The following is a 25,523-nucleotide window of genomic DNA, read 5'->3' as shown; positions in this document are numbered from 1 at the left end:
GGTGTTGCTGACTGGCCATCGAGACAGATGGACTGAGATTTGAAGAGGAGCAGCAGAATAGCTGGAGAGCTATGGGTTGCCTTGTTAAAATTTCACATTGGATGGGCTTTCTCACCTTTGTCCGTCCACCGTGTGTTATTCTTTTGTGTCTGATAGCGGCCATTTCTAGAGTCTGCATGCTGATGGACACTGTTTGTTTTGCAGACGTTCAACATGTACTATTACGAGTCCAACAACGCCAACCTGTGGTTCATCAAGGAAAGCCAGTACGTCAAGATCGATACTATCGCTGCAGATGAAAGTTTTACACAGGTATGGACACACAAAAACACTCATATAGCATTAATACACTGACACTGACCTGCACTGTACATATAACATGAAAACATACACCATGACACACACACAGCATAAAATCAGGCATTACAATATGCCAAATAAATAGTTTTCTATATGACCTTGTAATTATCATTAACCTCTTGCACTTCTCCTATTTTTGTCATTTATACGTGGGGATAGCAGGTCAGTAGTATGTGTTACATATTCAGCACATACTAAGCACTGTGTGTAAAGGTTTTACATGTCATAAAGTTGTAATAAACATTGTGCTTTCGTAAGGCGCCTATTCACATTATAAAAGTTTAGAGTGTATAAGGGTTTAGGACATTATGACTTAAGTATATGATGGTAATTCTTATGCTCTATCATGTCTCATAAGTTGATGCAGTAATTTTGAGTTGATACCATAACACAGTTATACTGCATGCAAAAAATGATGCAACCCATTTTCATTCAGATATCTGAAAGTGAGAGATCAAGGGGCTGTTTAAAAATGGCCCCTGTGGCTCAGTTGGTAGAGCGCGTGTCCCATGTACGTCCTCTGCAGCGGCCGCTGGTTTGACTCCCACTTGCGGCCCATTTGCTGCATGTCATCCCCTTTCCTGTCATATCTTCAGGTGTTGCTATCAAAATTTAGGCAAAAGCCCAAAAGACAATCTTAAAAATGGCCATGCCACCTTTTGCCTTGCCAAATACGTTAGAGTGTTTTTCCTTACCAACAAGCCGGCACAACATGGTTCCTTAAGTCTTCTAATTTCAGCATTTTCACCCAGGTCTTAAAACTGAGCCCACTGGAAAAACAGTCATGTCCACCAGGGACGTGGGCATCCCCATGGAATTGAAGAGTTTAAAGTGAATGTGACCAGTGGTTTTCTGCCAATGTTTTGTTTGTCTTAAATCAGGGTTTTTAACCTCCACCCTGTCTTTAAAAGATAAAAAAAAAGAGATGAAAGTCTTTCCCACGGCAGATGTACGCTGCCTCTCTCTTACACTGTGTTTCCTATGTAGATTTTATATTGATTTTAGCTTTAAGCTGACTCTCTAAAAGGGGATTTTGCATTCCTAAATTAGATATTCACTGTTTACCTCCTACTCTTGAAAAATAAATCTGGGTTTAAATGTGGGTTATATTTAAACCTACTTATCTTATTCCATTTCCTTGCAAAACTGTCAGGAGGGCATAATTATTTCTGTCTTGGAAATGCAGTTGCTGAGTTTCAGGCAACAGCATTTTACCGAAACACATTTATAACTTTCTGGACTGAGAAAAAAAAATGAATTCGAATGCTTACTTTAAAATTAAAATGCCCTTTGTCCACAGGTGGATGTGGGCGACCGCGTGATGAAGCTGAACACGGAGGTGCGTGACATCAGCAACCTGAGTAAAAAGGGATTCTACCTGGCCTTCCAGGACCTGGGCGCCTGTATCGCCCTGGTCTCGGTCAGGGTCTTCTACAAGAAGTGTCCCCTCACGGTGCTTAACTTGGCCCAGTTCCCCGACACGATAACGGGCGGAGACACGGCGCTGGTGGAGGTCCACGGCATGTGTGTCAACGCCTCCGAGGAGTTTGAGGCTCCAAAGATGTACTGCAGCGCAGACGGAGGCTGGCTGGTTCCCATCGGGAGGTGTGTGTGCAAACCAGGCTTCGAGGAGAACAAGGACGTCTGCCAACGTGAGTGGGGTGTGGGTCCGGGGGGGGCATGTGTGGGATATATTTGTAAGCCTGTAAGTGTGGGAATGTGTGTGTGTGAGCGAGAAATAGAGACAAAGAAGGACAAATTTAGAAAGTAAGGAAGATAAATTTGTGCACCGTGCTGTTGTGTTTTTGCTTTAATGCCTGAGTATTTATGGAAAGTGACTTTATTTTAGGGCTGTTTATTGGCAGGAATCTGACTATACAGGGGCTGCAATTCAATATATTGTGATATACTGTAAGGAAGGTGATGTATTGCTATTTTTTAAATGTAATTTTAGAGAAACGGTCACAGTATAAAGAACACACCATCATATGCATAAAAGTTAAAAAAGACAATCTTTTTTTTTTTTTTTTTTTGCATATTAGTTGTGTGTAATGAAATCTCTTGGAGATGGCTGGAATGAACCACCGCCACAAATCTTTGCATGTATCACGATATCACGATAGTGTTTCTGGGAATCGTATAATATCACAAAACATAATATCACACGTTCTGTTGTTCTGTTGTTCTACATCACTGTATGCACAGCAGGTCTCATGCAGGTCGGCCTTCAGAAAGGTAACAAACCTGTCAAAGTATGACATGCGAGTTCTCCACAGCTTACAAAGTGCCCTCATAAACAAAACAGAGCAATCATATCCACTCTGCTCTCTACGACGTGAATATGTGATGTGTAAATATGTGTGAGTGTGCATCTGCGCGGCGTGTGCACAGCACAGCACTCCGGCACTCTGTGACTTCTGCTGTGAAACTCAGGATGGAATGCCAATGACTCGGTGTATTTGGGTTACTCTGTGAGTGTATGTGTGTGTCAGCGTGGGTGTTATGACTTTTATACAGTTCCCTAGACTGCGAGGACAGTTCTCGCAGAGAAAAGGGTAGGAGTTGCTTTGAGGCATCTCCTCTACTTCTTTTTTTTCCCCCTCTCGAGTGTGTGTGTTTGTCAGAGCCGTATATCTCATTTTCCCTGCTGAGTAGTGGGGAGAGGTGCGAGTGTGTGTGAGAAAATGCTTATTGATGTGTGTTTGTGTTGTAGGTATGCCTTAGGAAGCGGATTATTGAATCGTAAAACTCCACAGATGGTGTGTGTGTGCGCAGCATGTACGTGTGTGCATGCGTCTGAGTGCGCGAGATGTATTAGTCTCACGCCGTCACCTGTCCCCACGGGCCCTCTCCCTCCACAGAAAAGAAAATGGAATCATAGATATTCATCACTGCAAACTTGGAAATCGGTGCACATAATGCAATTTCAGTTGTTTTCGAGTAGCGGCAGCCAAGACGCCCAGAAAACTTGGCAGTCGGGCCTTAGAGACGAGTGAATAAGAACAGAAGCTGCACTCTGCAGTTTGCAGGCTGGTAATGTGCACAGATTGTGGCAGAACTCTGGCTGCATCTCAATCATGAAACGCAGACTGTTGAGCATGTCTGTCTTGTAAAATGACGCGCGGCGGTTATTTGACAGGTGATCTCACTGACAGGCTTTCAAGTGATTTCACTACCTACAGCGCGTAGGCCTGTGTCACATTCAGTGTGGAGAAACTTTATTTAAAGTCAGTCTGACGCAGCAAACCCGCTGACCTCAGTGATCTCCATGACCTCATCAGTCTGCTCCCTGAGTCTTATCACTCCACAGAGAATAAATAAAGCCATGTAAGCGCATTTAACAAGCCGGTTTTAACTTAGTAACAGCATGTTGTGTGTATGTGTGTCGGTGCATGCGTGTGTTGAGGTAATGATGGACTCTTATTGACAGTCTGAGGTCACAGGTCGGGAAATATATGTGTCCCTCGTCTAATAAGTTATGGTCAACACAGATGTGGATGCATGTGCTCGTGTGTGTGTGTGTGTGTGCGTGTGTGTGTGAAGGCAAAACAGGTGTCCAGAGTTTGCAGCACAGGAGGGAATTGAGTTGTCATGATACCAGAATTTAATTTGCTGGGTCCAAGGCTTTGAAACTGCTCACACCACTGAGCTGATTGATTCTTTGGTCTGGCAAAAAAGACCAGTGAGCGCTGTGAGGGGGGGGGGCTAGTGATTAGCCAATCAGTGCCGAGGGGTGCTGATTGGAAAGTTGATATCAAGGCTTGTCAAGCTGTGCGGCTGAACCCAAGAGGAGTAACAACACCAGTGGTGACCGCTATAGATGCTGCTCTCAGGGCTATTTTAAGTCAGCTGAAGAAGATAAGTGTATACATATCCGCCCGGGTTGCAGTAACATAGATACTACATGTGTGTGTTTGCTGCCATGGAAAAGAAATTAAAAGTTCCCGTCATGTGTTAATGCAACAACAGAGCAAGCTAATGAGCAGCTACGAGTGCGACCATACAGAAAACGTGATCAGACATCTGATTGCGTTTGTTTACCTGCAGCTTCAGGCTCAGCAGGTCCGACTCACAGTGTGGACCAACTCTGCCAAGACGAGTATGTGTGGATGCCGTAGTAACATTACATGTACTTCTTAATTCTTCTCTGTGGCAGCTGATCTAAACGCTATACGGCTGACTTAAGTGACGTAACCACCCCTCACACACTCACTCACAAAGCAGGGGGTAAAAACAAAGTATGTTGGCCTGGCAACACACCAGTGTGAGGCTGTGAGTCCTCTGCAGCGGCCACCTACGGCCCTTTGCAGTGTCTCATTTCCTCTCTATCACTCCCCCTTTCCTGTCATATCCCCAGCTGTCCTATAAAGCCCCAAAAATATATATAAAAAAAGACTGAATATGGAACTGAAGGGAAACAAGTTGATAATTCAGTCTGATGTCAGGCTATTTCCTGTGTGGAAAATGTAAGGAGTAGAAGTAAAAAGTTGATAAAAAAATAAATACCTCCTCCACCTCTGGTGTGCATGAAGGCCAAACAGGTGTCCAGTGATTGCAACACAACACAGAAAGCCAGCTTTCTGGTTCCAGCTCATTTCAAGGCATATTTTCTGGTGTTGCAATTATTCTGGAAACAATCAACAAGCATTTTCTAATAGATTTTAATTCCTTTGTGGTGGATTTGAAGCTTCTCTGCCGCAGGGTTGTCTGCGCCACCTACTCAGTATTAGGAAAAACATTTTTGTGGGATCTTGGGAAAGATTTGCATAGCAATGAAATTCCCTCCTCACACAGCGAGAGAATTTGCTGTCCCACGTATGTCAGCCTAACATATCACACGTTTGTTTGTTGCCTGTGAAATCCTGCCAAATTCACACCCCGAAAAACCAGCTTTCTTTTGTTAAAGTGACACCGGTGCCTGCCGCACCGTTTCGCCGGCACGTGCCTCCCTTACCTCGTCAAAATTTCACTTAGCCAACTAATGTAACTGCATCTGTAATCAGCCTGCTTTTAACAAAGACATGAGAGGACACAGAGAAGTACAACAACCCGGTGCGTTGCGCTTTAATGTGTCCCTGAGAGAACAAGGGCCAGGCTTTTAAAGAGTCCTCTCAGCACTCGCCGTCAGCTCCAAACAAAAGGTTCCTGCCCTGACACAGTCTGCAGGTCTTCCATAGGGAAAACACACTCCGCTAATGCATTTAAATCACCCTCTCGCGTTTGCTGTCACACAAAGAGATGAAGGGGTGAGGCGGGGGAGATGGAGCCAGGGAAAGGACTGGAGGGGCATTTGTAATTATCATCATCGTGCAGGTGAACAAGCCTTTTAATGGACGCCTTGAATTCGCCGTCTCTTGTTCTTTTTGTGTGTGGTTGTTTTCTGCTTTTTTGTACCATTTAGCTGCTCTGATGCTCATTGTTTTCTTGTTCCATGTGAGTCTTCTGATAGCATTTTGGCCTCTATAGCCTCCTCTTTTTGTCTCCTCTCTCCCCGCGACTCCCATTCTCTCCCTCTCTGTCTCTGGCTTTGTGTCCCCCCCGTCTCTCCCTCTCTCTGTGTCCCTGTCTCGGTGTGAGGCGCTAATGGAATCATTACTAGCCTCTCTGTGTTAGACAAACACCAGACACCTCCAATTACAGCCTTTTTTTCCCTCAATCTCTGGCTCTTTCCCCTCCTCTCTGCTATTTTCTAACCTCGCTCTGGTGTCTGCTTCTATAATGGGACTGTTCTCCACCTCTCTTCCCCCCATTTTTGCTCCTCACCCATCCTTTCCGATATTGTCTTCCTTTTTCACCTCACCATTTTTCTTTCTGTCTCCCTCCTCCTCCTCTTCCTTCTCCTCACAGCCCCTCATCTCCTCTGTCTGCACTCGTTAAACATTTATAGATCACGGGTTCATCTTTCTCTTTTTCTATTTTCCCACCCCACACTCAGCTCTTATTCCCTAAAGTGAGGAGCAAAGTGTGTTTAAATGTTTGTGTGTGTTTGGATGTTGTTAATGTTGGACGCTGGATTAGATTAAATCTGGTGAATTGGGAAAAGGGATGCTGTTCATACAGAGAGGACCTCTATTATTCCACTGTAAACAGCACAAACAAGTAACTGACAATGTAAGAGAAAATAATGTGGTTTATGGGAAATGTGGTCCACATTTTGAAACACAAACACCAACTAGTTGTGTTGTTGTGATGGAAGCTACCATTTGTCTTGACAGTGATGTCATAACAAGTTATCATAATGTGATTATTATAGTATTTTCTTAAGGCAACAATAAAAATATGGCTGGCATTACTTTGTTTTTTCTTATTGGCAACAAATGTCCAACAAATGTCTTCAATACTTTATGACTTACCTAACCTCCCTGTGGCTCTGAAATCCATTCACTGCTACTGAAGATACTAGAAGTCTGGAAAAACAAGTCACAAATATATAGTTTTTGTTTTGTTTTTTGTTTTTTTTATGATTTTGCTTTGTTCAGGACATTTCATTTCATTTCTAGGCATCAGCCAGTGCACAGGTTGTGAGATCAAGACTCTGAACGTAGCATCCAATGCTGTCGCTGCGTGCTTACATACAACAGCCGAAAAATCCAGCATATTCTTCCTTTGAGTGATTTAGGTGAGGCTTCATTTTGTAGATTCTGTTACTTGTAAGGCGGCCCCTGACTAAAGATTTTTATAATCAACCAGCTGTTAACGGGATTGCAAACTGAGCTAACAGGCCGATGGCAGCCGCAGCGCACTTAGCAACAGTGTGCTGGTGACCTTCGTGCTACAAGAAAAAAAGTTTGTGTTGCAGCAAGCAAGGTGCAGCTTCCAGTTGGAGTTTGAGTTGTTTTTTCTTTTCCTGCATTTACGGAATAAGTGAAAACGTGGGCAACTAAAACTCCTGTGTGGACTATTAGCAGGGAGTCCTAGTAATGTCTTTATTTCCTAGGACCTTGACTGAAAGTAACACATCTTGTGTTTCAAAGAAAGAACACAGAAATTATATACAAAGAAGTTACATAGCTCTGCAGAGCTCACACACAGTCGCTGATTTCCAGGGGAGCTTTGAACTGCCTGTAATTTACACATGTTCAATTGACCTGGTGTGCAAAGACTTAAGAGATTCTTAAGGTTACAACAGGGAACGATTGCATTAAACTGTGAAAGTGTACTTGTATTCCATGAACTATGTTTCGTCTTTTATACTATAACAACCAGATTCCTCGGTCTTTTCAAGGCACTTTCCCGGGACATGTAATTACATATCAGTTTGTTTCAAGGAAATCATAAGTTCTCTGACACCTGTTGAAGAAAGTAACAGTAATTTACTTCACATTACTACGTATTTGGTGCTCTAATGAGTATTTAACCTGACAGGACGGTGTGAATTAAAACTGGGCTCATGTTTGTTGCAAATAAGGTAAAACAGCAAACAGTGCAATAGCATGGCTCACTGTGTTTTTGATAAAGGTGCTCTATGGCACAGAGGATTGAGCTGAATCAGACTTTTGCTACTCAGACAGGACTTGTTAGCACTGTAGGATCGATAAATGTTAGGTTTTGGTTTGGTTTTGTGTTATTCCACTGACCTTTGGTTTTCTGTGTACTGTGGCGTGCTCTTACAACCGCTGCTCCAGTGGCCGCGGCTCTGCTGCTCAATCACATGAAATCCCACTCATCTGCTCCGTCACCGCTGGAGTTGCATAATCTCTCTCCCCCTGACTCTTATTCCAGCACATACTTTCTCTCTCTCTCTCTCTCTCTCTCTCCCTGCCTCTCTGTCACATACATTTGCACAGCCTCGTCAGTCCTCCTCCATCTCTCTCCGCCCCATGCAGAGGCCTCTGTCTGTGCAGCCCGAGCCCCCCCGCCTCGCTCGCTCTTTCTTGCTTTCTTTTCCTCTCTGTCTCTGTCCGCCTCTGTTTCCTCTTCCCCCTCCACCTCCACCTCACACTCTTCTGCTGCCTCTCTCTGTTTCCTCCACCCCCTCCATCTCCTCCTCACACTCCTCTGCTCCTCTCTCTGTCTCACAGCTGGTAGAGAATGTAGTGAATTCTCGCCTCAAACCTCTCCTGCCTTAAGCCCTAGGGGTACATGCTGAAGGGCAGGAGTGTGTATGTGTATGTGTGCGCGGCTGTGACGAGGTGTGTGTTTGTGTGTGTGTGTTCTGTCCTCCTCTGTGTGTCTGACAGCACCAATTACTGCCTCAGATGCCTGAGAGATGGAGGAGACGGAGTGGAGAAGGACAGACACCTGTCACCTCGACACAAGTTCTCTTGCTCTCATCTCCTCTCCCTCTTTCTCAGCGGGCAAAAGTAATATAGGTCAGCATGACATGTCTGTCTGTCTGTCTGTCTGTCTGTCTGTCCGTCGGCTATACCTGTCGTAACGGTCTGCTCCTTCCCTCTTTTCTTCTTATTCATTTGTCTGTTTGATGCCGCCAGTACGAAGCGAGTTTACGAGGGGAACTTTTCAAAGTCACACTGTGCCCGTGCACTGATTCCACTCAGCTCTCCCGCTGCTCTTTTCACTTCTCAAATTGGACAGAAACCAAAGTGTAAATCACTGAGGAACAAGTCCAATGTGCATCCGATCCGCTGTGGATTGTCTTGTCAGCTCTGTGTTCAGCTGTGGAGGCAGACACAGCTGGTTTCTGGACTGCTACATGACCTGAAATAATATTTGAAAGAAATGCAGTATTTGCACCGTCTGAGAATTGGATAAGAAGATCGATATCAATCTCATGTCTCTGTGTTAAAGGAGTAGTCCCACATTTTGACATTGTTTTCACAATGTGACACAACAATTCTATTTTGTGTGATTTTGATTTGTATCGATTATGGTTAATTAGATTAGACCAAAGAGGGGTTGAACAGAGTTTACTTGAGCAATCGTGCGGGAATGTGTATAAAACAGGGCTTCAGTGAAGTCAGTCTCAGAGGTTCAGTGAACCTCATGTTAGCCTAGAGAATTACGCCAGGTTTTCTCTCCCTCACTGAGAAATTCTGGATCTGGCGTCATGCACAGTGACGCACTGGTGAAAGAGCCGCCATGCAAACACCATACATTTTGAGCCTCAGTCAGACCCTGACTGGTATGACAAGTCTGTTGTGTACTAAAGTTGATGACTTAATACAGACATATCAGAATGGTAAGTGTAGTTAGCATCTTTTTTTGGTTTATATTTTTGTTAGCTTGCTACCTTGTAACTAGCAGTGGCTGACACAGCTAAAGCTAACTATCACTCTCTGTGCTGACAGTCAGCTCTGCACTGGTGGTTTCAGGTTTCTTCGGCTGCATTTGCATATTCGTCAGTGATTGGCTTGGAAATTTTTTATGTACCAAATTTAGCGTTTGAATCTTAGATTGAGTGCACAGACATCTCCCCCTTCAGTAGTAATGTGAGAAACTTTTCACAAATATAAGTCACTACAGTCAAGGTCAGACATTTCAGGGGACATAAATAAAAGAAAAACACATTTTTGAGTGGAGTAAAAATAAGTCAGAAGAAATGGATGAAACAGTGACTGTCTGCTCGTGAATTGAACCGTTTCATGTGTGAGTCAAGAAGCGAAGCCCTGATGAGGTGGAAGGGTTTAAAATAAATTCAAAAGAAAAGGCCACCACTATTCAGTTTTTGGCTGAGAGTCTGATGAAAAGTCTGATACAGCTTTTGGTGCCACCTATAGCCTGTTAGCTTAGCTTTAGTAGCTGTGCCTGAGTATTTCTTGGCCGGCTGCGGTGACTTGCTGAAGTCTTGTTACAGTGAGGTTGCCAGGTTTGGAATAATCGTGCCTATACAAAGTTCAAAACCATAATTTGTGCTTACAGACAGTATCTGGCAACTTCCAGCAAAGGACGATACATAGAAGTGTCAGGTGGACCAATGAACCGCTTTCACCACAAAATAGCTCCACTGTTGAACACTTCCTTTAAGTCATAGCCAGGTAACCCTTAAAGCCAGGAAAACATCACAATGCTTTAGTCCCTTTGACCACAACCATGAGATCACCACGTTTGGGAGGGATAACTAAGTTCTGTACAATGTCCTTCTCAGGAGAAGGAAAAAAAAAAGCCGCATTTGATATTTTTGGAAAACACTGCCCGACCTGTGAAGGGGAATTCGGCTTTCTGTCCGCCCGGTGACGAGTGGCGATCAAAGGCTCGCCGCTCAGTTGATCAGACCTGGCTCCGACCGCAGAGCAGCCGGAAAGGATTTACAGTCTCAGCCTTTGTTTGTTCTCTGCTAGGAAACATACATTCTGCACAGATAGAGTGAAAGTTATACGATACATATGCTGCGAGAGCTCCGTCAAGATGCACTTAATGAAAGAAAAGACTATGACCACTCTGGGGCAAAACTACAGACGCACACAGACACACACACACCCACAATAGACTTTTACACTTTATATCTCATAAGAGGATTGCTGCCTCTGTTCGTAATGAAAGGTTTGAACTGGGAACAGATGTAGGAAAAGGCTAATCTTCACACCTGTGAAAGAGATTGAGCTCATTTACAGAGGGCTGAATGTGTGTGTGTGTGTGTAGGTGTGTGTAGGTGTGTGTGTCTAAAGCTCAGTAGGGAGCCTGCCTTTCTTTATTGCCTCTCCAACACAGAGCTCGATCTCTGCCTCTGTCCTCACAGCACAAGAGTGTGTGTGTGTGTGTGTGTGTGTGTGTGTGTGTGTGTGTGTGTGTGTGTGTGTGTGTGTGTGTGTGTGTGTGTGTGTGTGTGTGTGTGTGTGTGTGTGTGTGTGTGTGTGTGTGTGTGAGATGTGGACGGTCGAGGCAGTCAGTAAAGTGAGCATTTTTATGTTGATCACATACAGACTTCTGAAGGTCAAGGGCTCCCTTCTGCATGTAGTATGTACACACGCACACGCACACACACGCACACGCACACGCACACACACACACACACACACACACACACACAGTTGTCTCATTTCTTTGCTCTTCTCTTAGTGGCAGCTCAGGGAGCTCGAGAGCATGAAGGTGTGGGTAGGAAGGGAGTGGGCGGCTAACAGAAGGATTTAGACAGCAAGTCAAGAGATTTTTGTGTGTATACAGTCCACGCAACGTGTGTGTGTGTGTGTGTGTGTGTGTGTGTGTGTGTATGAACACCGCTGCAGGCATTAGGGCATTAAGCTGTTGAAGTGTCAGGCAGCAGGGTGTTATTACTAACCAGATGTTCTTAAAAGGACAAACGGATATACGGGCAGAGTAAAGGCCAGTCATCTGTTGGTAGTACATTATTCAGGAAAGCACAATTAATGAGATGAAAACAGATATTTCCTCTGCATGAATGTTATTATTCAGACACAGTCAGCTCCATGATTGCCTCGGCATTTGGGTTGCAAATTTTGTGTATTTTCCTTACCGAAGAGTTGACATTGGTAACAATCAATTAGTCATTAATAAGATAGAAAACACAGTTGTTTTCTTGTTTTTAGTTTACATTTTAGATTCCTTATTCAGCACAGAGATAGGGATCATTTCATTATGGATTAATCATTTTAAATTCTTAATGACAATTCATGCTGACTCGACATTGTTAAAAAAGTTGCATCAACCTTAATCAATCAATTACAAATTCAGTGTAAAGCCGTGCAAAGATTATTCCCTTCAACTGATGAACATGTCTATAAACTCATCTTTTCTAATTCCAATGCAAAACAGAATCTTTCAATTTCAGTTTCTTTTTTTTACTTAGTTTAACTAAAAATAAAAAGTGAGAAAGAGAGAGATGAAAAGTACTGTGTAAGAAAGACAGAATATGCTTTGTAAGCACAACAGCTGCACTGTCAATGAATTTTAGCTGATAACATTTGCTCAGTTTAAACCACTCCCAGTCCAGTCTAGTCCAAATACAGATACAGAAACAGATCATTTTGTCGGTTGAACGGATACAGATACAAATAATGATGTCTCTGTGCACCTCTAGTCTGTGGGAGTGTGTCTTTCTAACACTTGACTTGTTCGTCTAACCTCACTTTTCAATTATTTGGATGAAAATAAAACATTTAACGTGGCTTTCTGTATGAACTACTCCCTCCTCTATTCTTCTATCTAAACACAGATACAGAAACTGATCATTTTGTTGGTTGAACAGATACAGATACATATAATGACGTCTCTGTGCACCTCTAGGCTGTGGGAGTGTGTCTTTTTGCCGCCCGACCTGTCCGTCTCGACTTCGCTTTTCATTTATTTGGATAATGACAGCCACCTTTCCCCTCATTTTTTTTCCCCTTTATTCGCCTTTATCTCCTCTCTCTCACATGTCCCTCCTAAACTCCATCCCCTGTCCCTCTCCCTCTTTCTCATCTCCTCTCTTTTGTGTTGGAATAAATGACACACAAAATCACAAAGGCTTAGGCGCTGGCTATATCCTCTGCACACCATAGTCCGCGTCTACATACCCACACAGCACTGACCCAGATAATGTCTATTCACACGGAGAACAGCTCCTCGCCCGTCATGGCGGATCACTCGCCAGACACAAGCTGAGTTGCCAAAAGCCACCTTAGCACCAAGACGTGTTTTTGCACCGCTTAACGAAACCGGAGGACATGGAGGCAGCTTCTGGGAGACAGGACCTCATATAGCACAGCTGAGTCTGGTGCAGTGGGTTGAGCTGTGCGAACAAACCCGTAGAGAAAAGGAGGAAAAGCAGGCCAAGGACTGAGAAACTGTTAATGCATGTTTCGACTCCTCACGTCCTTATATAGGACTATTCCCTGCAGACAGAGACAGAGTGAGAGGAGAGAGGTGTAGAGGGGAGAGTTTGGCTCCTTTGGGTGCAGTTGCCATTAATTGGCTGCTTTCCATATGCTGTTTTAGCTCTAGCGAGGGATAAACATGTGTGAGCTCATGGGAAAGTTATTAATTTTCACATTTCTATAGTGCTGAATGAGTGTTGAGTTTGCTCCACTTAAGATCTAAAGGTTTCTAAAGGTGCATGTGTGTTTAACAGAGACCAGAGGAGGCATGAAGGCAGCCGGTGATTCTGCAGAACAGGAAACACAGGAACAGGAAGTCAGCCATTGACCCCTTCCCCTTACACCCCCCTCCTCCTCTCTCTTTTTACTTTATGGATGGCTTCCAGATGTACGATCAGCCTGTCAGACTGATTGGGCCGGCAGAGCACAGGCGTTATTGCTCAGCTCCAAACACGACGTGCAGATGCAGCCGCGGTCGAAGTCCAATTTGTTGCTGCTTTTGTATGCGGTACAGCTGCGCCATTGTTCTACAGCCAAGAGGAACCATTCAGAAAATTCAAATAGACTTTTTAGCTCCAGCGTCGGCCAGAACAAAGAGTGGTTACACAGAACCCGGCGAGAGATGTGACAGATTATGTTTCATGTTTAAATGACCGTTCAGACCAACTGCTGCAGTATCACAGTGATAGATGGAAAATTTATACAGAGGCTGCAGGCTTGAACTGACACCTTGTATTAGTTACTAAATACACCTGCAAGCAAGCTCTTTGTACTGGTGATGATTTGGTTTTCTCAAGAGACAAGAAGCAAAGATACTGCGTCCGATGAAAGGGACAAGTGCATGCTGGTGTTCTGAAGCAGGTTATTGTAGTTTGGCCTGCTGATTCAGAGCTGCAGCGGTGGCGTCGGTAATCACACTCCCTCGCAGAGTCATAACTCAGTAAACACACAGGCGTGATACTTGGGTGATATGTTAAAATTTTTAACCCGGCCACCATTAGCTCAGACACAGGCAATATATTCATGCAGGTGCGTATACCCCTCCTGGAATTACAGCTGGGAGATGTGTGCAAGTTCGCTGCATTAAATGTACTCTGTATGTTCGCTACGTCCAATAAATCAAAATTAACTCACACAATGTAAAGAAAGGAAATGTTCTTACACCTGTATAAAATGGAAAAATACAACTGTACGCCTTCTGGATTCAAGTGTATCTCTTTTACTAAGACAAGTTAAAGTTCTTGTCAACTCCTCATAAAACACAATTCATCAACTGAGAGACAAAATAAACCTCACCAAAACCACCTTTGTTAATCTTTCCTCTGTTCCAACAATCCCCAGCTCTGGTTTGCTCAAAATAAATCCTTAATTCGCCGTGTTAGACATGAAAATCTTTCTGGCACCACCGGCCGTCGTCCTCCCACTCGTTCCTCGGCTCAGTAGGTGTGTGCCGCGCTGCAGAAAGTCTGTCCCTGAGCAGCAGCTCTCAGTCTTTCTTTAGAGACGGACCACTGAATTTAAAAAAAAGACAAAAATCACACAAAAAGATTGCTCCAACTTTTACATTCAGCTTGAGTTTCACTTTTAGAATATGTCATTATTGTCTATCAAGAATAATCGCCCATAAATCCACAGAAATTATAGGAAAAACACTCCTGAACTCCAGAATTTGCCAGAGAATCATCACGTTTCAAACTTTTTTTCAGTAACAGGGTCGCCCAGTGATAGTCGTATGTACATTTGTGAGCACAGTGAAAAAATGAACTGCCTGTTGCTAATTTAAGGAACCAGTTTGCTAACATGTAATGTGGTTTCCTTGATTTTGTCTGAGGGGAGAACCTCAACATGACAAACTTTGCAAACCCTTACTTTTTTGAAAACCAGATGTAGCTGATTTAGCTAATTCTACTCAGGAATGTGCAAAAGCTTATAATGCATTATTAATGGAGAACAAGAGGATAACTTTGTCTCAGTTACAACTAAACAAATTACAAAAGATTTAAATGAAGCTGAGAATAGATGAGCCCAAAAATAGCAGAATAAATCATAACCTTGATGTCAGATGCTACTAAGATCCTCTTTCTCCACAGTGTTTAGCCACCCGGCTTTATCCACTGCTATGTTCAAAGGACATCATTGAGGTCTGCGAGTGTTATTACCTTTCAAGGCTGCTTCTTAACCAAATCGGCCCATAGATCTAATTGGTTTGTCGATATTTATTTGTCAGATGAAAAGCTCCCGTGGTCCTGAATGGTGCAGATTTTATTACGGAGAGCACAAAAGGAACACGCGGCGGCAATTTCCCCAAGATGGGGCTCTTTTGTATGTGACACCCTTGACTTCCTGCACTGGCGCTGAATAGGAGTCGGTGTGTCAAGGAGGTGTTAAGGCAAATACTTCATTCCTAACAAGGTAATACTGCATCTGTCAGGTGGAGGAGGGCACTTGAGGACACAAACATACATGAATACGAGTTGACAGGGATGTGTACCCAACAATGCATACAGTTACAAACCAGCGAGGCAGCAGCGATCTCAATCACTCTTTTCATGTTATGCCTTTTTGTTTGTTCATTTTTTTTTATTTTTTTTTTATAAAGCACTGACTATGAATTCTCTGTGATCCTCTCCTGCGAATGAGAATAAAACATGCGAGTGCAGATTTTCCTGCTGCCATCGATTTGCTGCGAGTTTGGCTGACAAAGTCGACCACTGCCCACCCACAGATTAAAGACAGCGAGAATATGGCCTACACTTGACAGGTACATCTGCGTGAGCGTGTGTGTGTGTGTGTGTGTGTGTGTGAGAGAGAGACTGACACAGAGAAAACGGCACGGGGCTCTCCTTTCCTCCTCCGCCTGAGAGAATGAATTATTGAGAGTGATGAACTGAAAATAACGTGGGTGAGGAAAGGAGGTGCACTCGTCCTACACACTCTCTGCCGGTCACGGGGCCGGCCGATGTGGGCACGTTTACTGCCGTGGTGTATATGTGTCTTGAGTGTATCTGGGGAGATAAGATGTGTGTATGTGTGTTTATGGTGTGTTAAAGCTCTGTGGGTTTGGTTTTATGTAAGATGTTTAAGCTACGTGTGCGCCGGGGGACAGAGAATATGTGTGTGGTTACAGTGGAGGTTTAAATCTGTGTATGCAGATTTAAAGGGATAGTTTGAAGTGTGGTGAGGTTTTGGTCGATAGTCAGTGTATTACCTTCAGTAGATGGCGGTCGACATGCCTCCAGTTTGCAGAAGCAGCAGAAGTACTGGTGGAGGAACCAAACAATGTACTGCTGTGGACAGGGTCAGAAACAAAATGTATTTTAGCCACTTATAAAATATCACTTTAAGTGTACGCTATATTTAGATTTATTTACACTACTTTACCTCGACATAAGGCAGCCTTTTCCAAAAGGAAACAGCTGTTATATAAGCCAGATATCGCTCTATGCAAAGTAACCAAACTCCATTGACAAAATCAGTAATTTTACCCTGCAAAATATGGGAGTTGCTGGTTGCTAAGTCAAATTAGTGGTTTTGTTAATGGAGTCTGGTTAAGCGCGAGAAAGCAATATCTGGATTTTATAATGGTGATTTCCTATCAGATAAAGTAAAGCAGTATATTTAAAATATAATATATACAGTGCTCCAAATTAAGGATGTCCCTTTGTCCCAGGACAAATAAATAAAAATTGCACCTGGGAAGCAATGTTACAGTGTCTGGGACAATTCTGGGACAGCGGAGAAACTTGTCATTACAAACAAAGCGATTATATTTATGCATCATAGAATATACATGATATTACATACTGTCGTGGTATTTGAAATAAAGTGGTTACTCTGAGACATGCTTAAAATGTTTATGTAAATTGGAATCGCTGTACATAATAAAGCAGGTTTTAATTTGTGATGCATTTATTGATTAAACTAATAAACTAATCTCTACAAAGAGATATCTGTATACAAATGGACAGATGATAGCAGACTGGTTCTGTGATTGGATATAAACAAGAAACAGTAACTCAACCGACGGTTTAAAGTGTAAGGAAAACTGACTGTATTACCGAGCGTGAGTTCAATTTTTGTTTATATACATGTGCAGAGAACAACTAACAGAACATCCATTGCAGACCAGAGTGAGTCAATGAAGTGAAACAAGAACTTTTTGGACACTGATTGTTGAGTCTCGGACAGGTAAAAGTAGAGTTTGGAACAGTTGCAGGTACATTTCGAGCCCTGATCTCGCGTACACTTACACAGGCTGTCCACAGCAGTTCATTGCTTAGTTTCTGTCCTGCTGTTTCTCTAAACTGGGGTTGTGCTGACTGCCACCAGCTGCAGCTAAAACACCGACTATCAACAACTACCTCATACAACCCTGCTTCAAATAACCCCAACTATCCCTTTAAGTTTTTTTCTGTGTGTGTGTGTTGTGTTTTGCGCGTGTGTGTACTGGCCTTCCTGGCTCTGTTTAAAAGGAGAAGGTGAACCTTTGTGTTCCTCTGGCCTTTTATCTTGATAGCACAACAGACAGACAGAGGAATAACTTATTCAGACGGTGAACCAAACTCCCAGCAGACTCCATCTATAGGCCTGTCATGCTCTCTCTCCCTCTCTCTCTCCTCTTCTTCTCTTCCTCCTGCTCTCTGTCCCTCGCCCATGACCCCTTTCACACAGAAACACACATGCACCTGGTATCTATTTAATCTGTTTTTAGACTGCAGGATAATCATCCTGGCTCAAAATTAGTGAGCCATCAGCTTGGGTTACCACTAGCAAAGTGTGTGTGTCTGTGTGTAGATGTGTATTTTAATTGCACTGAAATTGAGCTCTTGTGTTCTTTCCCTCTGATTTTTTTAAGGAGAGGTTTGTGTGTGTGTGTGTGTGTGTGTGTGTGTGCCTGTCAGCGAGAGAGTAAATATTTGTGCAGGAGCTCTGGAGAAGGTCAGGGTCAACGTATGACAGACAGCCCGCTGGGAAATAAAACACACATACAAAGGCAGACTCACACACATGCGCGCACACACACACACAAATAGAGAGAATAAAATAGAGATGGTCAGAAAAAGGAGCAAGACAGACAGAGAGGACAGAGACAGAGAAATAGACACAGACAGGCAGAAGGGCAAACAGAGAGACAGACGTGGAGAAAGACAGAGATGGACAGAATGAGGAAGAGGGGGAGAGCTTCATCCCGTAGTTCCCCTTGGCCGCTCTCAGTAATTGGCTGGTATCCAGAGGACAGAGAGTAGATCAGAAAGAAGCCTGAGTGTACTCATGTGCTTCATGTACTGGACATCACAAACCATTTCATATCCGGTCTGACCATGTGCGTGTGCATGTGTGTGTTTGGGTCACAGAAGTAATAAGATGCTGTAAACACAGTAAGGGTCTGTCCTGAGGTGTCAATCACGGAGGCGTGCGTCTCCTGTCTCGACACAGCTCATATCTCGTGTCCGCTCTGCAGCCATCTGATCCTGCCTCGTCTTCGTCCAATAAAAGTTTCTCCAACAAAAGTCTAGCAGGGAGTCTTTGTTTTAAGAATACGTCATAGCTTTATTTGTCGTGTTGTAACTGTAGTGGTTGACAGAGACGGCCCTAGGATTTTGGTGTGTTTGTGGCCCCTAAACACTTCGAGAACAAGCAGAACATAGCCACATAATTTCAACCCAGCAATGTTTATTGCAGCAGCAGAACATAGATAGTTTGGCGTCTGGGCTCGACTTCATCACTCCTCACAGATTATGTTGACATAGAGATTTTGAGGAGTGATGAACACAGTGGTTTTCCAGCGGTTTATACCAGGCTAAAATCAAACCCACCACTTGTTGTTGCCCAATCAGAATCTCGACAAAAGAAACTGGTGTCTAAAAACTGTACTGACAGGAAAGAGGCAGAGGAGGCAACGGTGAAATGAGGTTGGGCAGTGCAGGCGGGGCATTAAGGGCGCTGTGGCCGCAGAGCGAGCAACGCAGCAAGTCAGCCCCGAGTCTTTATGATACTGGAAACTAGTACTACTCAAAGACTAACTATAGTTCTGATTAAATATGACATGTGGGACTATTTCCTTTCTGTCATTAGAAACAAATGCATTAGAAAATAAATGTATTGACTGATAATTACAGGTTATTTCAACATGTGCTCTGGTCAGAAGGATTGTTTTCTCTCTACAACAAGCAACAAAAGCTTAGACAAACTTTCATCATATGCTTTTATGATTTTGATGTCATGTTTGTTTATTTACTCCAATTATGCACTTAAATCCTTGTAAATCCCTTTATTACTTCAGGCACCGGTAGGTTCCATAGCTTCCGTATCTGATATAAATATTGTTTCAGAGCCTTTTCCTTCATGCCTGTAAAGCAATTCTGGAGGTGAAATACTAAAACAATTCATTTCTGGCTTAGATCACAGTCAAACATGACAATATTTAGTCTCAAATACTGGGATCACTCGTGAAGTTAGTTCAGGTGGATTTACGTCGCGCTGCGTCCCAGAATGCTGCCGGGCAAATATCCAAAGTGTCCGGTGAGCACCTGCCCAGTTCAGGCACTAAAGACTGTGCAAATATCCCCAGCAGATAGTCTTTCATTTTAAACATATTGCACTGCAAACTGGCAGAGACACACAAACACAATAAGTAGCTCTGTAATGCAAATTATGTTTGCAACTGACAGTTTGGGGAATCATTATAACATTCACATGTGTTTCACTTCTAATTAAGCACTGCATTATACTTGACATGATCTGATAATTAGGATGAACCGGACCAGCAATTACTGTCACTAATGGGCATTTTACAGTTGATCAAAATAACAGTTTTTTGTTTTAATTATTATTAAATCCAGATTTGGCTCAACATATGCTAAGATGACTTACTTATCTTTAGCTCAGCTCTCATTTTCTCACTGCTGAGATAATAATAATGTCTCTTTGTGTTACTCAAAATAATCCATGCCTACATGTTAGTCTGGAGCAGTGGAGTCTGGTGACTATTATATATGTGTTCTCTTCGTGATCAATGGAAAATGACACAAAAATGTTTAGTATTAGGGAAAATTTGACATTTTGTGTATTTTTTTTTAGTGTTTTTGTGGATCTCTGTGAGTTACTGTATATATGGCTGCAATGAACTCACTGTCTTTGCAACATTGCTGTAATGGTGATGATGTCACTTAAAGCTGGGTTTTCTTTTATTCTTGGCATCATTAGGCAAAAGTTCTATGTTAACCTTTCTCCATAATGTAATTCGAGTGATCTGAGAGGTTTTAGAAAGTCTCATTCCCAAAACGTATTTGACGACCTGTGAACGAGACTCAACAATCAACTCTCTCTCTCCAAAATCACTTACTGCAACTTAAAGACAATGGTTTCTTGATCCCTCTGTGGCAGCAAACTGAATATTTTTGTGCTGTGGGCAACACAAGACATGCGAGGACGTCATCCTGGGCTTTGGGGAAACACCGACCGAGATTTCTCAACATTTTCTTCCATTTTATAACCAAACAACAATTAAATTAATCACAAAAATAATCAAAAGATTAATCAACAATGAAAATAATCATTGCAGCCCAAAAATAGATATGATACTAAATCCTCAGATCAGAAAGAGAAAAAACAGGTGTACTGTACAAACATGCTCAGGAAGTGTGTGTGTGTGTGTGTGTGTGTGTGTGTGTGTGTTTCACAGGATTAGTAGTAATGGTGAATATTACAGCGTTAAAGGTTGTTATGAGCTCCGATTATAGATTCGAGGATCTCAATAGGGGGCTGGACTTTGATGCTGACATCTCTATTCCACACAAACCTCCTCCTTACCACACACACACACACACACACACACACACACACACACACACACACACACACACACACACACACACACACACACACCTTCCTTCCACTTATCAACAAGGTAAATTGTTGACTACACAGACATGCTCTGAATTAATAATGTCACGTGTCATGTTCTTCTGCAGCTTCACACACACACTAATGCAGAGTGAATCCATTAATTGAAATGACATGTTTTCATTAACATTTGTGATATTATGACGCACCAGCAGGCGTTGAATCGTTTCTTCACACCTTGATGTGCGTTGCTTCACATATAGGGTGCAAAGTTTTTCTTTCACTTTTTAACACTATGTTTGTTTAGCATGAAAACATGTCAGTCCTACTGAAAGCATGTTTCACGGGTATGTACACATGAGCCCAAACACACACAAACACACACACACACACACACACACACAGATGCGACCCCGGTGGCCGTAGAGGACGTCAGATTCAATCTCGTCAGATTTCTCCACTGACGCTTGATGTATCAATTTTTAAGTAGCTGGCCTCAACTAACGCCTGGGTAGCCTACAAACACACACAAACACACACACACACACACACACACACACACACAGACACACACACACACACACACACGTAGACAGACAGACAGACAGGCTGCTCTGTGCTCCAGGAGCTGTGGCACTCGAGGGGTACTAGAAGGGTTCCATCTTGAAAGCCTGTTGCCATGGTGACCATTATGGAGCTCATCTCCCGTGGGCCAGCAAGCTTTACACAACTTCCCTCTCAAAAGAACACACACATGCACACACACACCCTCCCAACACACACACACACACACACACACACACACACACACACAGTGAGTTTTCTCCTCTTTCTGCCCTTTATGGTAAAGCCGGCGGGGAGCCAATGTTTGACTTGAAGCGAGTGCGACAGAAAGCAGGAGAACAGAGCAATTAACAGTTAAACTAGCGGCAACATTCGAAAAGAAAAGTGCAGGAGAGAGGAGGAGGCTCCCAGCCAGGCAGAGGAAGCGTCTGATTCAGAAAAGTGCAGCTGATGTGATTCTGCGTACGTACACAGCCGCCCGCCTGAATGTAATTAGAATGTAATGACTCTGACTGGGAGATATCGGGTTTGTGTTTCTCCCTGTGCGTCTGAATGTTTGACTGAATGTGTTTCCTGAACTCTTCCGGTGCAGTCAGGAGCTTCTGTCACCCACACAAGCGACTCTCAAACCTTATTGTAGCACAAGGTAACCATTTACACACAGAAATGTCAATCATCTCAGCATACATCGCGCTGTTAACTAAAGCAGAGCATTCTAGTTTCTATCTTTAGCGCTAGTGTCTCAGCTCTGTACTTACACATGACCCCGTAAGAGTGTCATTTAAATTAACTGTTAAAGCTGTGTGTGTGAAAGTACCTGTGTGTGTATAAGAGACTGACAGTGCACTTAGTTTTCTTTGTCTGTGGAGGCTTTTCATTGTAGGTCACATTCATTTCATGCTACACAAAACAATTTGAGTTGTCAATCAACAGAAAGTTATTTAGATGATTGTTTTATTCTTTTAAATCATTTAACCTTCACAATTGCAGCTTCTACAATGTGATTTGCTTATTTTCTTTGTTTTATATGAGTCTAAGTAAGAATGCTGTGCATTTTATATTCCTGTACCCTGCTGGTAAAACAAGCAAAAGCATTATACAGATTTTTCTTCCTTTCTTTTTTTTTTTTTTTTTTTTCCGGCATTTCAACTTTTTTGTTGCAGAGAAGAAGTAAGCCTCATGGCCAACTTTTTCTTTAGCATGACGGCTAACCATTAGCATACTGGCAGCCCCAAGTGTCACAACCTATGACTCATGGGTTAGCAACAGCCTTGACGAGGACACATCAGTGCTGAATTCAGACGCATGGTGCATTATTTACGTTTCTGTATTGGATTAGGTTATAATGAGTGGACAGAACATAATAAACTTCTATGTAAGCACTGAAAACAAGTATAATATTCTAATTATTATTTTGATTATGGTGAAAACCAGGACATGTTAGTAGTGAATGTTGACAAATGGGACTTGAGACATTAAGCCGTAATAATCGCAGCCTAAATAGGATGTTTGTTCACTGTAAGGAAGAGCCTTTAAACACAATACTTGCCAATGTAGCTACTAAATGCTCCACTTTGTCTAGTTAACTTTGTCTGCTAGTAGGCAGGTGGCATATAGTTAGTTTTATCAGAACTTTTTTTAGCTGACTACAACTGGCTGCTGCAGCTGCAGAGACGGAATCGAAACTGTAAAGTCGTGAGCCGTACACTTAAACAATGAGTTAGGAGATGTTAAAAAGTCCCAAAGTGACCCATTGTTAATACAAATATATTGATTTGCTTTTGAAAGACATATTCTTGTGGTTTGGGGAAAATGCAATAGGCTTATTTAATTATTTTCGAACATTTCATAATCAATTCAAGTAGCTGCAGCCCGAAAAAGAGAAGAATAATATTGAAATAGAATAGAAACAGATCTCAATCAGCTCATAGAGTGTTTTCCCAAAGGAAACAGTCGAGCTGTTCCCTTCTCAATCAGTGCGTGGTGACTGAGGGTGTGTCTTGAGTAGCAGTACTATATCATATCTAAGAGCTATCGATTGGCATAAATACACTAAGTCTCTCTGGTGACCAGATGAATATTTAATAAGACACTGGATCTGAGGCCACTCTTTGTCTTTAGAAGAAACACACACACACACACACACACACACACACACACACACACACACACACACACACACACACACACACACACAGCCTGTATTCTGAACAGCATTGTCAACTCTTACTTTGAAGCAAATTTGGAGTTTGCTCATAGTTCTACAACATAGTTTTTGTGACAAAACTTTTGCACCCCTCACTGTGTCTGCTTTGTGTGTGTGTGTGTGTGTGTGTGTGTGTTTATGTGAGCTCTGTCTTACTGCCTCAGCCTTCTTGTCCCTTTTTCATATCTATGGTAAATCATTAATCATAAGGGAACCAAGTCAAGTAACACATTTCCCATGGGGCAGACACGGGGAGAAGCTCGAGGAAAAAAAAAAGAAGCAAGTAAAGTGGGAGAGAGGGGAAAGAAAGAAGAACTGGAGTGAGAACGAGGTGGAAAAGCAGAGCAGAGAACAGCAGATCAGGACAAGGAAGCTCCACTCGAAGCAGCCAAGCCGCCATTCTTGCAGAAAGTCTTTGATTAGGCGGTTGTTCGGACGCCAGGCCTGGCATGGGGCGCCCTGTCTGTCCTCTAGCGCCGGGGTCCTTTGTGCCTGTGTGGCTGGCCAGCGCCCGGAGCCAGGACTCTCCGGATGAAACGTCCCCGGAGAAAAGCTGCTTTTCCACCCTGCTCCCACAGCCCAGCCAACAGGAACACACACACACACACACACACACACACACACACACACACACACACACACACACACACACACACACACACACACACACACACACACAATCACCAGCACGGCACATAGGCACCCATTACCTTGGAAGCTGACAGGAAGGAGGAAAGAGAGCAGAAACCCTTTGAGAATTATCACTCCTTTTCTTTCCTTTCGTTCGTTCGTTCTTTCTTTCCGTTTTTCACACCTACACACACACACACACACACACACACACACACACACACACACCTTTTCCAGCGTTCTCTCAGGTCTTCTGGGGATTGTGCTAGTGGACTTTGCTCCCCTATGATGAATGATTTGCCTAAAAATACTGTCTGTATGCGAGCGAGCACAGCGTCCAGGTGGAAGAACTTACCTCCACAGTGAGAAATCACACTACTTTTAGGCCACTTTCACATTCCTCTGTCTGCAGGTTACACTTTTATTCAATTGCTAACAAGCATCGGCCAATACTGAGGCCGCTTTAAAAAAAAAAAACTCTTCATACAGCCTGCATTACCAACATGCATGTTGGACAAAACTGACTCAAACCACCACAACGTGTCCATCATACACGTCTCAAAATCAGCTCAGAGGACAGAAACACTGACAACAGTCCTCTTCAGAAAACATATACTGTCACTCATAAGACGCTGAACTAAAACAAACTTTTATCTTTGAGGTTTGAGTGATTTTTCACATAATCAGTGTTTCATTGTAGAATTAGAATAACATGTTTTAACTTTATCAACTGTACTAAAATATATGGAACGAGCCTGAATCATTATTCAGTATCCTTAATTTTTTTCTGTATATTTGCATGTAGTAATTTACTTATAAAAAATGTAAAAAGTTCCAGAAATTCAAGGGCTCAAAACATCAACAATATGTATATTATAACCTCTTTTAAAAAGCTGAGAAAATATGTCATTTAAAAGCAGCTGCCTTCACTTGAGTTTTGAATCAAACTCAAACTCTTAAGTTTTGAAATAAAATAAAAGTTTTGCCGACCTATAATCTTTTCTTTGAGATAACTCACTTTTCTTCTTTGGATAAACATAAATCTTTTCATTTCTGTGTTCCTAAAACTCAGATTGAAGTTTATCTAAAGAAGAAAAGTAAAACTTAAGTCATTTTCCTTCAAATTTTGACTTTTCTAGACTTTTGTTGTTACAGCGTTGGCCTACTGTCCTCTTTTGTCTGATTTGTAACGAGACTGTGACAAA

At 42.7% G+C, this 25,523-nt stretch overlaps 1 protein-coding gene across 3 annotated transcripts in view; it reads left to right on the top strand.

Annotated features, from left to right (window-relative positions):
* Nucleotides 1-25,523, top strand: part of LOC146317510 (ephrin type-A receptor 3-like) — a 123,921-nt gene that overhangs the window by 33,727 nt on the left and 64,671 nt on the right. For all 3 annotated transcript variants that reach the window (XM_084731943.1, XM_084731942.1, XM_084731941.1), the window contains 2 exons: nucleotides 205-312; nucleotides 1,661-2,012. In XM_084731943.1, the coding sequence (XP_084588069.1) occupies nucleotides 205-312; nucleotides 1,661-2,012 (460 nt within the window). The remainder of the gene's footprint in view (nucleotides 1-204; nucleotides 313-1,660; nucleotides 2,013-25,523) is intronic.

Source organism: Lutjanus erythropterus, chromosome 12 (genome assembly GCF_056507025.1).
Source record: "Lutjanus erythropterus isolate fLutEry1 chromosome 12, fLutEry1.hap2, whole genome shotgun sequence".
NCBI lineage: Eukaryota > Metazoa > Chordata > Actinopteri > Lutjaniformes > Lutjanidae > Lutjanus > Lutjanus erythropterus.
The sequence above is the reverse complement of the archived record's forward strand: the minus strand, read 5'-3'. Positions and strand labels throughout refer to the sequence as shown.